This window comes from Urocitellus parryii, unplaced genomic scaffold (genome assembly GCF_045843805.1).
Source record: "Urocitellus parryii isolate mUroPar1 unplaced genomic scaffold, mUroPar1.hap1 Scaffold_173, whole genome shotgun sequence".
NCBI lineage: Eukaryota > Metazoa > Chordata > Mammalia > Rodentia > Sciuridae > Urocitellus > Urocitellus parryii.
Window position 1 is genome coordinate 29,257 of NW_027552206.1, and position 16,178 is coordinate 45,434.

Below are 16,178 nucleotides of genomic sequence, written 5' to 3' on the forward strand. Positions count from 1 at the left end.
TGGAAGTGCAGTTGTCTCCCCTTTTTATAGTTCTTTCAGTGATGGAATGTAGGTTGGAAGGCCTGAGGGGTGGGACACAGGTGGGCCAAAGAAGTGGTCTGGGAAGGAAGGACTTCATTATCACTTCTTGGTGATGGGCTATCTCCAAATCTGCTGGGGGCTATTCATTAATACTTCTTCCAGGTGGACTTTGGCCTAGGGCCTCTTCAGGACTTCATTAACATTCCATGAGTTGTCCTGTTTTCCCTGAGTCATTCCCAGCATGGCCTCCATTTTAGATTTCACTCGGTATTAGACCCGATTTACCTAACTACACTGACTACCTAACTTTAAATCTGGCTTCAATAGCAGAAAACAAGGGAAATTTTTAAAAATTCTTACACTCAAATAAGAATAGTGATACGACATACCAGAATATATGGGACATGATGAAGGAAGTTCTAAGAGGAAATTTTATAGCTATGAAGGCCTACAAAAGAGATCAGAAAAATTCAAAATGAACAACCTTATAATTCATCTTAAGGCCCTTAAAAAAGAATACATCAATTCCAAAGCCACTAGAAAGTAGGAAATAATTAAGATCACACCAACAGAATAATAGTCATCAAGAATACAAATAATAATAAATGTTAGAGGAAATTTGGAGAAAAAGGGACACTTTTACCATGTTGATTGTAAATTAATACAACCACTATGGAAATCAGTATGGAGGTTCCTCAAAAGACTAGGCATGAAACCACCATATGAACCAGTTACCATTTCTCAGTATTTATCCTGAAGAATTAAAGTCATCTTATTACAGTAATACATACATACTATGTTTATAGCAACATAATTCACAATAGCCAAACTGGAACCAGTCTAGGTGTCCATCAAGGGATAAATTAAGAAAATGTGGTGTATATATTCACAATGGGGTTTTATTGTACTATAGGGAAAAGTAAAATTATACCATTCTCAGGAAAATGGATGAAATGAGACATTATGTTAAGTGAGATAAGTTAAGCTCTTTAATTTCTCAGCTGGCTCATAGCCTCCATATGGTTAACTGCTCCCTCACTGTGCAGGACTCAGCGAGAGCTAATCAGTGTTATTATGGGCAATACAGTCACTGTAGAATCTTGCTCTGTAAAAGGACCCAGACTTCCCAAGGTCTTCATCCCAAAGAATTCCTTCTTCCACAACACTTCCTTTACTCTTCTAATATTGATACTACTCAAAATGCTGTATAGATTTTTTTCATATAGAACTTTAGTCACCAAATAAGTTGAAGACTTCTATTAGATGCAAAATATTTTTCTAAGCAACACAAGAAATACAAAATATTATACAGGTATCACATTGATAAATTTAAATTATTCACTGACACTGTACCATCTTCCTATCAAAATAAAATCTATAGCTTTATAATTAGAGTTTTAAATGCCCCTGATTAGCTGTTATGCATCATTTCTTTTCTGGTACAGGCAGGGAGGCCACACCCAAACCTGAGCTTCTAGGATCCATGAGAGTTTCAGCAATGACCAAGTCAAGGCCGGGACCAAGGCAATGAGGATTTATTTTCTTTGTCAATTTTTCCCTTTTTTTTCCAATTTGATATAATAGAGAGCAGATGTGAAGACTAATATTTCAAGAGAGCAAAAATGAAAGCAGAGTCTGGTGGCAGCCTTACAGTGTATGCCCAAGGGAAGGAAGTGGCATCTGTGTATTATTATCTCTCTCTGGCTGATTCTGGCCCTGCACTTGTCAACTACTTCCACTTCCAGAAACTTATAAATCAGTATAGAGAAATGAAATAACTGCATGATGATGGTTATCCTAAAAAAGTCTGGGGAAGGAGTGAAAGAAATTCTATACATAGACATTTTCTTAAATGTCAATTGCTTGCCTGTCATTATCCTCTCCTGCTCCTTACCAGAATCATTAGCAAAAGCTCAATAATAACTGCAATAGATTGCCATTCATTTCTAATAATATATGATTTAATGTGATCATTTTGCAGCAAAAGTTGTTAAATACAAGGACTGGGAACATACAAATGGTCTTATTACAGGAGAGTTTATCCTCAAATATGATGACAAAATACAGATGTTAAGAGATTATATCATTGTTTGTGAAAATATATGTGCAGGTAATCCCTTTGTATGGTGTTTGGGTGTTGTTGACATGTTATCCAAAGTGGACTCCAATCCCATTTGCCTTACTCTTTATTTTTCTTCCTTTCTTTTGTTTTTAAGTAGTACCTCTGATTAAAAATTTCTATTATTTATTTAGTTCACTTTTATTAAATGCAAGTTCTGCAGACAATAGTGCCTTGGCACATACCTAGATGGCACTATGGACCTGGTACCTGAGTATCCATCCATCATGCACTTGATTGCACTATTGCACATCCACTATTGCACTTGATTGCTAATAGCTTGGGAATCATCTGAGTGAGGGAAACACTTAGGGAAACAAGTCAACATTTGATAGCTAAGGTCTTGGTGATGAAATATGTAGCTCTGATCATTCTTATAATGGCTATAGATGTTGGAATGCTTTTTCAGGTAATGTCCCAGAATTGGGATGAAGTTGGATGAACTTCAGTAAAAGGAAAGTGACAGATCCTCTTGATCATGTAGCATCAATTGCTGGAAAGCTAGAGAAATTTGCCTTCCAGCTTTAAGGGATGATTTTATAACTGATTTTTTCATCAGGAAACATGAACTCATTTCCCCTCTTGCACCAGTCCTAGACTGTCCCAGGTGTTTTTCATCGACAGTTCTTTACACTCCTGTAAGCAGCTACACATGGTTCAATGTAGTTGGTAGGTAAATGACTGCTGGATTTAGAGTCAGTTGATTTGGTTCAGAATTTCAGCTTTGCTCTATTCTGAATTTTGCCTCTGTGATTCATGATTGTAGGTCTTGGTGTCTTGAAATATTGGACAGCTATTAACTCTCCTGAGCTTGAATTCTTTTTTATTCCTAGAAAATGAGAATAATATCTAGGACTTTTGTGAAGCCCATTTAAAAAAATGTGTATACACTTGCACACTATAGAATGCAATGAAAATATGACAATTATAACACTTTTTCTTTTAGTCCCTAATAGAGACAGTCCACTTGGAAGGTGGAACTCATTCTCTCTAACTGAAATGAATTGTGCAGGACACAGCTACCATATGAAACAGACAATGAAAAGAGAAGAGAATATTAAAATATAGCAAATAGAGGACATGCATTCTGCTATTTAGCTCACAGTTAGAACACAATTCTGCTATTTAGCTCTTGTCTTATTCCCTGAGTTTCCATGTTTTTTCATAAAATAAGCCACAACAAAGTATTTTAAAACACAGTGAACCAAAAATTAGAATGTTAACTAACCAATGTTGACTTCAAAATGTGTTTTAAATTTCAAAACAGCTAATGGATACTATTTTATTCTTGATATTGTTGAAAAGCATAGGTTTAACTATTAAAGACAAATACTGAGTATTCTGGAAGCAAATCTACTATATATATTAAGATAAAAAGGAAAAAAAATTGAGACTAAAAAAAGGATAAGAAAATTAAAAAGTAACAGGAAAGAATAAGAACATGATGAAAAAAATAATATGATAGGAATTGGACAACAGCATGAAATTCCAGTGAATTAAACACTTGATAGATGACAATGTTTTAAATAATTTGTTAAAAATTAAAAAAATATATCTATAGAATATTTATAAAAAGTCCATTCAAAGGAAAGTTAAAAATAAAGCAATTAGAAAAATATGCAGGCTGGTATGTAGCTCAGTGGCAGAGAAGTTGCCTAGTGTGATGGAGACCCTGGATTCTGTCACCAACAGAAGAAAAAGAAAAAGGGACTAAATATTTTGAAAAAGTTGTTACATTTGCTGGGTATGGTAGTTCATGCTTGTAATTCCAGCTACTCTGGAGATCAAGAAAGAAAGATTTTTTTAAGTTCCAGGTAGGCCTATGAAACTTAGTGAGACCCTGCCCCAAAATAAGAAATAAAAATGGCTAAGGATGTAGTTCATTCATAGAGCACTTACCTAGCATGTGCAAGGCCCAAAATAGTCTCTAGTACTGGGGGAAGAAAAAAGAAAGAAGGCAAGAAAATGTTTTTAAGTGGTATTAAGATCATTTCTCAGGAGATTATATTGTGAATGTTCTATCTGATAAAAAGATAATTTAATAATTATAAATGATATCATATGCAACCATTTAACTATTATGCATTCTTTGGTACTGAATAGCAGAGCATCAAGATACACAAAACAGTACCTGCTAATAGTAATAGAAATCTGAAATTTCTAAAATCAGAAACTTTTTATCATTAATATAATGCCAGATGTGACAAATTTCACACTATGAAACATTAATGCACAAAATTATTTAAAATACTGTATGAAATTATGTTCAGGCTGGTGAACAAAGTGCATGTAAGACATGAATCAATGTCTTGGTTTTACTTATGTCCCATCTCCAAGAATTCTTATTTATATGTTGTACAAATATATCAAAATCTGTTGCTCAGGCAGCATTTTTTAAATTATAAATTTTGAAAATCAACGAAGGAATAAGCATTACACATAAAATTAAGTCACTTACATTTTTTAAACATTTATTTTTTAGTTGTAGGTGGACACATACCTTTATTTTATTTTATTTTTTATGCAGTGCTGAGGATTGAACCCAGTGCCTCATGCATGCTAGGCAAACGCTCTACCTCTGAGCCACAACCCTAGCCCTCACTTAGATTTTTTTTTTAATTTCCTCTTAATTACCTGTGAGCCAAAGAGTAAATCTAAACTTCCATAAAAATGTAACAGTTCCAGACATAAAGATAGTAGAACTGAAAGGTTGTGGTCCAAGATTTCAGGCCATATGCCACAAAGTGAAGTTGCCACTTCTTAGCACAAGAAAACTAACTTCTTTTCTACTTGTGTATTAGAATATATTCTCCCAGGATGGGGAGGAGATAAAATAAGGACATATATTTGAAGGTACTATAAACACTTTATACATAGATGCAAAATACCATAAATAAAGAATTATTAGTCTTGAACTGATTTAATTGTCATCAAATTGTAGGAAAAGCTTGTGTATTACTCAATGACAAGTCTTAGCAAGAGAGAAGAGGAATGGGCAAGTTCTCAAAAATAAGTGCATGACAGCACCCTTCCCCTTCTCCCTGTGAGGGCCATGCATGAACCAGTGCAGGCATGTGGTGAGGCCTTGGGTCACATATCCAGCAATGTCAATAATAACAATAATCATAATGACATAAATGTAATTAAAAACTAATGTACAAAAATTAGAATAGTGGTGATCTTTAGAAGGAATAACAATTAGGATAATGGGAAAATTTCTGGTAATGCTCTTTTTAAAACTCTGGGTGGCAGATCTGGGGATGTAGCTCAGTGGTAAAATGATTGCCTAGCATTCTCAAGGGTTTGATCTCTCAAAAAGAGACACATGAACTTTCTTGGAACAGACTTAGTGGCCTATGCCTGTAATCTCAGATATTCTGAAGGCCAAGTCAAGAAGATAATAACTTTGAGACCAGTCAGCAATTTAGTGAGACCTTGTTTCAAAGTAAATAAAAAGGGCTAGGAATATATTTCAGTGTTAGAGAAACCCTGGGTCCAATCCCAAGAAACACAAAAAATTAAATTTTGTATATATAAGTTCTATTAAATAAAAAATTTAAATATTTAAATAATTTCATATATAAATTATATATATATCAATTTAATTATATATATATATGTATAAAATTTAATTTATAAATATAAATTTTGGGTGGCATATATAGAGCTGTGTTCACATTGTAAATATTCATCAAGATGTCTGCAAAGATTTTCTACATTTTTGTTTGTATACATATTTACTTCAATAAGAAGTTTACTTAAACCAAAGATCCTTATGACTATAGAAATTGAGCATGGTGAACTCTCAGAATTGATATTTCAAGCTGTAATGCAAGGACCAATGTTACATTCTTTACTATACTGACTCTCCAGGTTAATTATTACTAATGCCTAATCAATGTTTTCCCCACTGTATTTATAATAGGGCTAATTAACTAAGATTTTATTCATTTTGTTAATACTGGGGATTGAACTCAGGGTTGCTCTACCACTGAGTTACATCTGCAGCCCTTTTCTATTTTTTTTTAATTTGAAATAGCCTAAATTGTCTAGGCTAGACTGGAATCTGTGATCCTCCTGCTTCAGCCTCCTTGTAGCTGGGAATACAGCTGTGCCACTATAGCTGGTTAACCTGTTAACTTTATAAGCAAATGAATTATTTCTTTATTGGACTCCAGTCTGCGGTATAAAGCAAATTATATGAAGTAAAGTGGTCCTGTCACAGCATCTGGGCTTTTTAACATCCCATTGCTTCCTGACACACACGCATACAGGGACACCACACACCTGTGCTATCCTATTCTGTATTAACCTTTTGTTCACTTTTCCTGTAAAAACGGAGTTATTGGTTTGGTCCCTGCATGCTCTGTGACAGTCTTCTTGGTGACCAGGGTTCTCAAGTCCTGGTGTTTGCTGTAATCAGCCAGAACACACTCCGCCTTTTTTCTTCCATTCTTGCCTGGGTTGGAGAGATAGTTGGGGAGGAGACCCTCCAGAAAGGCACCGCTGGCGTTCTGGCCCCAAAGCCAGAGCCTCATGGGGCTATGCCTGGTCCCTGAGGTTCTGGCAACCAGCAACTCTGAGCTGAGCAGCCCTGCTCCTGCTCAGGAGTGGACATCGGTGAGTGCTTGGCCCCAGGCAAATGGGCGCGGTGGGGTCATCCCAGAGAAGGGCTCTGCTGGGCTGCAGCCTCTGTCCAGAGTCCACACAGGTCTCCTCCCAAGAAGAAACCGAGAGACACTAAGCCCTCTCCACTGAGGAAGGCATGATGCTGGAGACAGGAGTCTGTTACTTCTGTCAGTAGGACTGAAAGTGGATCAATAGAGCTTTGATACTCAGGGCGGCTGTATTGGGGCTTTTGCTGGGGTCAGAAAGGAGAAACAGTTCTGACCAAGAGTGTCAGACTGGCTCTTGGAAGAAGGACAGGGACCCGTTTTTATCAAGTGCAGGGATTTCGGGGATGCGTTCCGTGGAGTCTAGGAATTTTCACTGGTTTTGAGCAGTGTCAAAGGGTGTTCTTTTCTTGTGCACACACTTCAGACTGGAGAAATGGGCTGTCAGTTCAGAGCCTGGGAGCATTTATATTTCTCCTATTGGGCGCACAGCCTTTATAAAGCTGGTGGTATGGGCTAGCACCTGAAGCTATGAGAGAACACAGATGGTGTGAAAGCATAAATCATACTGAGGAACAAGTTAAAGGCTCTGGGAGTTGGTTTGCCTTTGGCAGCAATTCCAAAACAGATTTCTTGTTTTTGTGCAGTTTATTTTGGAGATACGTTGGTGAAGCCATCCTGGCTTTATGGGGTTTTGTTTGTTTCTTTGTTTCTGCAGTTCTGAACTTGACACCCAGGGTCTGCTGTTGCTAGGCAAGTGTTCTAACCCTAAGCTACACCCCTGCCATGCATCTGATTTTGATGTCCATAGATGGAGAGAGTGAGAGGGTGGTGAAGAAGTGATACCATACTTTTAATGACTTGACAGGCTATGAGATGAGGTCCTAGGAGTGCATTTACCTTTTTTGGGGGGAGGAAATGAGATTGCTGTCTCATTTTCCCCCTTAAGAGATTCTATTCTCTTACTCTTAAGAGGTTCTGATTTTATGGGGTCTTTAATTGTCTCAGGGAGACATGGGAAAGTGACAGCCAGGCAAGGAGCCTGGGATACTTTTGGAAAGCTCTTCATGCATTCCACAGCACAGATGTTTGAGGTCATTACTAAGTGGAAGCTGCTGCTTCAGGACTATTTGCGCTGACTCCTCTCAACCTTTATATTGAGGACTATTAACACTCTACCTCTGGGCACATGCATCTTAATACTGAAGCCCTTGTTCACCTGAACCTCCATTAAGCTGAGTGAGGAGGACATTTGTGTGGCAGAAAAGGTAGATGGGTATTGTGTGCACATTTTGTTGGAAAACAGCACACTTCTCAGAAGAGATGACTGATTTTATGGTACTGAAGTCCAAAGCCAGAGTCCTGAGAAGGAGAGAATAAAATGTAGAATGAATAAAAACCATGAGGAGCCTTGTCTGACAGGCAAACACCTGGAAGATAGGGACTTGAAAAATGTTAAAACCTCCATAGCCATAATTTTCCCCCAAAGAAAACTAATTTTTTTAAAGATCAGGTTATACCCTACCTGTTGATCTGTATCCTCCCTATTACCAACCCAATCGCTGTGGCAACCAACATCCTCACAAAGAAAACTTGTTTAATGGCTAGTAAAGGGCAATAAGCCTATTAAGCAGAAAATTCATGCAAAAACCTGGGACTCAATTTGCTTAAACTCCAGCTCCATGAGCACTATGCCAATCTCTCCTCCAGGCAGTACATTCAGTTCCTATGCTGTAGTCAAAAGTCAGAAGGTGGACCTGGGCAGGACTCTTTGGAAACTTCCCTGAGACTTCCAGTTAAATAGGGCAGGGAGGGTCACATTGTCCTTGTAATCTCTGAGAGGACCTTTTCTCTCCTTTTCTCTTTCCCTACCCCTTCTAATAAACTCATACCTGTTACTCTGAGCAAAATGTTTGAAATTGTTCTGGTGTATTTGCAAGAATTGGGGTGAAAAGGGACCTCATAGGTGCCTCAGATGTAAAGCAGGCCTTGTTGCTTATAACATAGCCATATGCTCCAGAAACCAAACAGAAAGAGCAATAGTGAAAAGCAGGAAAGGAACTTTAGTTAGCATAGCTATATAAGAATACAAAGGGGACCAGCATTTCTGGTCCTGTCTTCAGGAGTACTGACGTGAGCTCCTAGATTATAGACAAGTTATGCATAGTTCACTTGTCTTGATCAAACTGCGGTCTGGTTGATCAGTATTTGAACCATATGGCTGATCATTATTGAAGATTGGTTAGATTGTCCTTGTCTGGAATAAGTGCTCTTGCCTGCTAGGGTACTTTCTTCTCATCAGGAGAGGTTTATTGATCAGATCTGTTGTTCCCAGAATCCTAGGGACTGGTCCAGAGAAAGTTTTCATCCTGTTTTGAGTTGTCCATTGTACATTTGCAAGCACAAGTGAAGGGTCTAAGTCCTTGTTACATCTGAAGCCTCTGGCAGTTTCGCTTGAAAATGAGTATGAAATACAAACTGGCAATTCATAGTGGTTTTTCATAAAATGAGGTGGTAAAGCAATTGATTTCAGATCTTGTAGCGTTTTGTGGGTGGGTTTGTTAAGGTAAATGTGGCAGTTGTCTCCAAATGTGTAAAGATAAGCAGTTGATATGTTATGGATAAAATCTTACTGAGCATGGGAGTTGCTACAAGTAGAGAAGTTTGTTGACATTAATATTTTGAATGTATTGACCACTATATTGTCTTTTTCTTATTCCAAGGACATAATGTTTGTCTACAACATCGGGTGGTTTGCTAAAGAAGCATTGGGCTCTTTTTTGTAATTTTTCTGTGGATAGATGAGTTTTAACAATTAACTTTAAAAAATTATCTGAGTTATCACAATGCACATAAAAAATATTGAAAAAATTCAAGCAATACAGAAAACTATAATGCCAAAAATTAGATTAACATATATATATATATATATATATATATATATATATATATATATTAATATATATATATAATGTTGCCTCTAAGCATTTTCTCACATAATTGTAGAAATGTGAAAATCAAAAACATACAGATTCTTATTAACAGATGTTTATCAGGCATCCTTGTTCCAGGTTCTGGCCATTATGTAGGAATTCCCTTAGGAAACACTATATATATATATATATATATATATATATATATATATATATATATATTCCTACAAGAAACTAAAATTTGTTCTTTAAAAATTTTATTGATGCCCAGCTCACTTCAAGATATGAAACATAGGTTGACAGATGATTTTGGCTTCATGGTTATTTTCTTTTCAATATGGTTTGTTGATGTAACATTCATGTATCATACAGTTCATCTACTTAAAGTGTACAACACTGTGGTTAGTAATATATTCAGAATTGTGCAAGCAGCACATTCCATCAACCTCTCTCATTAAGACCCATACTTTGAGCAGTTATTCCCCATTCACTGGTAGGCTGAGAAGGGTGGTGAATATCTAATTTTGAGCTACATAGTTGTCTAATTTATGGAGATCAACAGCATCATTTTGGCAGGTAGAAGTGTACAGCTGTTAAAATCGGGGTGATGGTTATGGACAGAGCAAATTTTCTACTCCACTTTCTGCTCTTATCCTGATCTCAATGAAAAAGTTTATTTTCAGAGGAAGAATGAAGGAAATTTTGTTAGGTCAAAGATCCTGCTTAATGAGTTCCTGCACTTTGTTGATCACTAGCTTAATCGCTTGGATTTCTGACTGGAAAGATCTTGTTGCACTTAGGGCAGGGACTGGCAAGAAATGAGTTGTTAGACCAAGATTGCATTTGGAAATTAATCTACATAATGGGAAGGATGAGAGGGAAGTATCTAGAAAGTTGCAATCCTTTGTATCTCCCATGAAGCCAATGGAGGCAAGTGACTTACAAAGGAAGAAAAAAGATTAGCTGGTTGTCATGATGCACACTTGTCATCCCAGCTACTCAGAAGACTGAGGTAGGAAAATTACAAGACAAAGCCAGCTCAGGTAAGTTATTGAGACTTGCCTCAATATAAAAAGACTGAGAAAATGAGGCTCAGTGGTAGAATGCTTGCCTAGTATGCACGAAGCCCTGGGTTCTTTGCCATTAGTACAAAAAAAATCTACTAAATAAATATACGAACTTAACCTAACTCATTCAGGAGGTCAGTTTCTTCTGCTTTCTTGTAACCTAGAGTGAAAAGGAAAAGGGATGGAAAAGTCAGAAAGGACAAGAGAATACACAGAAAGAAGAATAAAATATTTCACTTTATCTCAACCATCCCATTAATTGGAAAAAAAATCTTTAGTGTCTTTGAAGAGGCTAATATGCATTTGAATTCTTACTTTGTGCAATTATTTTTTCAGCCATTCTCATACTCACACTAAGCTTTTAAGTCAGTGTTTTAGTCCTATTTTATAGATGAGGAAATTAGAATTCCCAGAATCACTCAGAGCTTTAATAAAGTAGGAGCTGCCAAAATGAATCAATGAATGAAATAAAATAAGAAAGGCAAGAAGGCTTTCCAGATAATTATGTCTGTTCCATATTTGTAGATGTGGAAGCTCATCTTATTCCCCTGGAGCTACAATTCAGTCATTATGTGTTGATTACATGCACAGAGATAAGACTTCACCCAGGAAGGTGTGCTTCAGAATGTGCTTCACAGAATATCAGCTGTGAAACAGAGGCTCCCCTACTAATCATATTAGCAATATATGCCTAACATTGATAATTGGTTTATGCCCAGAGATAATTCAAGTGGCTTGAATTTTTCAACAAAAAGCAATTGCTGCCCTTTCCAAACACTCTCCACCTAAAATGGAAGAGAAGCAAACACTTCTGAAAGTTTACAAGACTATAAAATTCCTGCACTTACTCTTCTCTCAGAGTGACAGAGAAATCCCTTTAAATTTATTGAGCATCATATCATTTTAATTTCAGCTAAACAAATATACCACAGTAACCTGGAAGAGCTATGTTTGATATGTTATTCTTTAAAAAAATGTGCTTTCTGGGATCCAGGTTTCATTGGATTTTATAGATTTTGATTATAAAAAATTGAAGAACAAAAAAAGCATGTTAAATCTGACATTATGTTTCTATTAAAAACATTGAAAAAGTTTGTGTATTTATTTTATTTTATTTTATTTTGAAGTAATTTTTTTTTCTTTGAAAGATCATTTAATGAAGGGCACCCGTTATTCTTATGCTTATTGATTTCTCTTCTTTGTCTACCATTCATTCCTCCTTCACTGCAACCTGGTTTCTTTTTTTTTTATTGGTTGTTCAAAACCTTACAAGGCTCTTGACATATCATATTTCAGACATTTGAAGTAATTTTTGACTTACTGAAATGTAGCAACAATCAGTGCAGGGTAACATCCTGTGCAACTATAGTACAATTTTCAAAACTAGTAAATTAACATTGACCTATTCTAAAATACTATTAATTAACTGACTAAATCAATACTATTAATTAGAATTTAATGCTAGAGGGTACAGAATTTATTTAAATTTTCCCTGTCTTTTCACTATCTTTTTTCTGTCCAGGTTTTAGTTCAGGTTCTCATATTGCAATTAACTTCTATATATCTAGTTTCCTTCAATTTGTGACAAATCCTCAGCCTTATTTTTCTCATGACCTTAACACTAATGTGGTCAGTTAATTTGTAGAATGCATCCCATTTTTATTTGTTTGATGGTTTCTAATGATTTGATTAAGGTTTTGTTTTGGGGGTTAATACCAAAGAAGCAAATCATAGTGAATCATATCAGGAGTGTGTGATGTTGATGTATATTATTATTGATGATGTTAATCGTGGTGAAGCTGATGTTTGACAGTATCTCAAAGAGTTATCATTATTCCTTTGAGAGATACCCAAGCCAGGCACCATGGCACACACCTGTAATCTCAGCAATTTGGGAAGCTGAGGCAGGAGGATCGTGAGTTCAAAGCCAGCCTTAGCAAAAGTGAGGTGCTAAGCAACTCAGTGAGACCCTGTCTCTAACTAAAATTTAAAATTGGGCTGGGGATGTGGCTCAGTGATCAAGTACTGCTGAGTTCAATCATCAGTAACAAAGAGAGAGAGAGAGAGAGAGAGAGAGAGAGAGAGAGAGAGAGAGAGAGAGAGACCCTGATACGGGGCTGGGGTTGTGTCTCAATAGTAGAGCACTTGCTTAGCACACGTGAGGCACTGAGTTCGATTCTCAGCACCACATAAAAAATTTTTAAAAAAGATATTATGTCCAGCTACAACTAAAAATATAGATTAAAATGATACCCTGATAACCTTGGGTTATGCAAATATTATGTTTGTCCTTCAATTTCTATCCACTAATTTTGACATCATCATGTGAAACATGTTGTAATGTGTATAATCTCCAGCAACCTCTGCTTCCTCCCCAGTAAAGAAGAACCCATATAAAGCCTTTATTGGGTTGGGCTCTTGCTGTGGGAATGAGGTTCTCCTCCTGCTAGAGTTTCCTGCATTCCCCACATCCACCTCCATCTTGTGGGACAGGAGACAGTGCTATAGTTTTAAGGGTGTGTCTGAGAAACCTTGTTCTTTGTTTGCTTTTATAGTTCATGAATGTTATATGTTTGGTGTTGCACTGGGGTAAAATGTATGGTAAGGCTTCTCATGTAGTACATATTATTACTTAGTTTATTTGGTCTCTTGATGCATCCCTACCCCTGATCAAAGTAAGAGTGAGTCTTTAAACATGGTAAGAATATGACATTCCTTCAAACAGAAATTTCTGGTGCCTCTCAATCTCATTTGAAGTCAAAGCTAAAGTCCTTATTGTGGTCAGTGGTAGGCTTAGCCTGAGCTATTCTTCTGCTGACCTCATCTCCTATCCTCTTCTCCTCCTCATTCTCAAGGTTGTCTGGCCTCTTTATTATTCCTTAATATAACACTTGGACGTGCACTGTTGCTCCAGGTGGCTACTCTCAGATGACTGCTCAATGGCTTCACCAGACAGCCCTTCCCTGACCATCTGTCTTCTTTTCCTGTTTTCTTGGTTGACATTTTTTCACAGTTAACCTCATTGATGGCTGGGATATATTGTGTTCATCAATGTATCTCGAGTGCATGCAATATAATGTAATATTAGTAATTACTGAATTGACTTTACTGGTAAGAAACAAGTTTGGAGAGGCTAAGCTATTCTCATCAGATTACATGTTTAGTAAATTTAAAGGACAGGAGGAACTCTAACTCCATATAATGTACCATAGATTAGGACCATTTTATAAGCAGCTTTAGGAAAGGAATATTTCAGTGTGCTCTGTAAAACTGCTGACCAAGTTGTAGATAACATTAAAACAGTAGGGATGAAACACACAGTAATTTTTATTTAATGTTAGTTACATTAACTATAATTTGACTAAATATTTTCTGAAGTCTGGGTTTTGGTTTTCTATCACAGATTAAAACTAATGTGGGCAAAAGTCTTGTGAGAATATAGAAAGAAAATAGATTAGTCATATGGAATTTTATGTTCATTTGCATCCATTAAAGAGAGGATTCAGATTGATTTGAAAAATGAAAGGGACAGGAAAGAGATTGGTGGTTCTCTGAGCCTGTTGTTGGCACTGGGGTTTCTATTTTACTTTCCTTCTGTCCTTTGGTTTTAGTTGAAATTTTATTTTTTATTTTTTAAAATTCATATTAATTTTATTTTTAATTAATACACACAAACTTAAAAGTTATACTAGTTGGTTACCATATGACATTTTAATACTTGTCCACATGTACAATGTTTAAATCAGGTTAAACATGATTTGTTTCCTCAAACATTTATAATGTGTTTGGTTAAAAATATTTAACATCTTTTCTTCTATCATTTTGAAATATACAGTTCCATTGACAGAGGGGGAATTTTTCTGTTTACTCTTTGCCATTATCACATTTCTAATATATGTGACTACTATACAACAGCAATAAATATTAGGCTAAACTGTGTGGATTGAACGCTCTACCAAAGCATACGTTTTCTTCTTTGGTAATGAGTCATTAATTTCCAAGATCCCCTACTGGCTCTCCTGAGTTCCTTGTCAGTTCAGGAAGGATCAGGATGTCCATATTGTGAGAGGAGAGGGTGGGGAAGGAACCTTGTGATCCAGAGCCCTCCAGGCTTCCAGGGTTAAGGTTCTGCTCCTGAACAGGCATACTCAGCCTTTATGGCCTTTGCTGATCTCTCTGGCCTAATTTTATTTCTGTCTCTATCTGAAAGCTAAAGTTCAACATGATAAACTACAAGCATTTCCAAACATCTCTTTCAAAGAATGGGAGGTTACTGACAAAGATTTTTTATATCAATTCTGAAAATGGTGGAGCCATGAAGATATTAAATTTCAAAACTGTGATAGTGTAAGTTCATTGATGCAGCTCTAAAAATAGTTCACATTTTGATGCTCTCTCAAAAGTGAGTTTGCAGTGAAGAGTGCCAAAGAATGCCTCCCCAAAGTATCTATCTCTCTTTGGTATTTGGATTATTTTTGATGTAAGGCAGGTAAGAGCTGTAGACACTGGTAGAACTCTTACCTCTCTTTTTCTACAAATACAGTACAAATAACCTTTTCCAAAGAATGCTTACATTATATGAAGGAAGTTTCCATTTCTAAGGTTAACTCTCCAAGTCAGCTCTTCACTCAGGAGAGAATTCCTTGTCTAACAAGATGACACTTACCAAATCACTGCAAAATTCCTGTGCATACTTACAGGAGAAATTTTTTCTTCTGTTAATCTATCACATTTGTTCTTATTATTTCCTTGTTTGCTTGTTTATTTTGCCCAGGCCCTGTTAAGCCTGTACTCTAACACTGAACTACACTGCATGCAGCCTAGACTCAGTTTAATTTCCAGGACTTCAGATGGAGAATTTAAAGGGGAGAGAGAAAAAGAGTTTTCCTATCCTAAAATAGAATTTAAGGAAACCTAAGGGCAACATATTATTTCATAACAAAAATCAAAAGTAGACGGGGAGGATTGCCATCCAGGAGAATCTTGTTCATTCTTGTCTGTTTTCAGTAAAAGTTCATCCCTCTGAGCCCTTGAATTTGACGTCCTTTTTACCAGTACCAAGGGCCACCCCTCTAATCCTAGCATTTATGCCCTGTTTTCCAGTAGTCTGCTAATGAGCCCATACCTTCAGACTTGCTCCCCCTTTCTCCAATATCCTCCACACAGCAACTAGTATGTTCTTTTGAACCTTTCCTGATTAAATGATGTCAAGCTTCTCATTGAGCATGCAGAGCTTTCATGATAGAGTCCCTTCCTTTCTATCCAAAATCTTGTCATTTTCTCCATGTTTCAGCAGAGACCCACTCACAAAGTAAAGTGACCTCAGGGGTCTTCAACCACCATATCTTGTGATTCCACAAGAAGTATTTCAAATGAATCACACAGGGTAACAAGAATTTATCAGAAAAAGTGACAATACAGACAT

General features: G+C 36.5%; 1 protein-coding gene across 1 annotated transcript in view; it reads left to right on the top strand.

The window, feature by feature from the left end:
- The first annotated feature begins 6,676 nt into the window (after positions 1 to 6,676).
- Positions 6,677 to 16,178, top strand: part of LOC144251730 (broad substrate specificity ATP-binding cassette transporter ABCG2-like) — a 61,582-nt gene continuing 52,080 nt past the window's right edge. The window contains exon 1 of the mRNA XM_077794493.1: positions 6,677 to 6,851. Within this exon, the coding sequence (XP_077650619.1) occupies positions 6,677 to 6,851 (175 nt within the window). The remainder of the gene's footprint in view (positions 6,852 to 16,178) is intronic.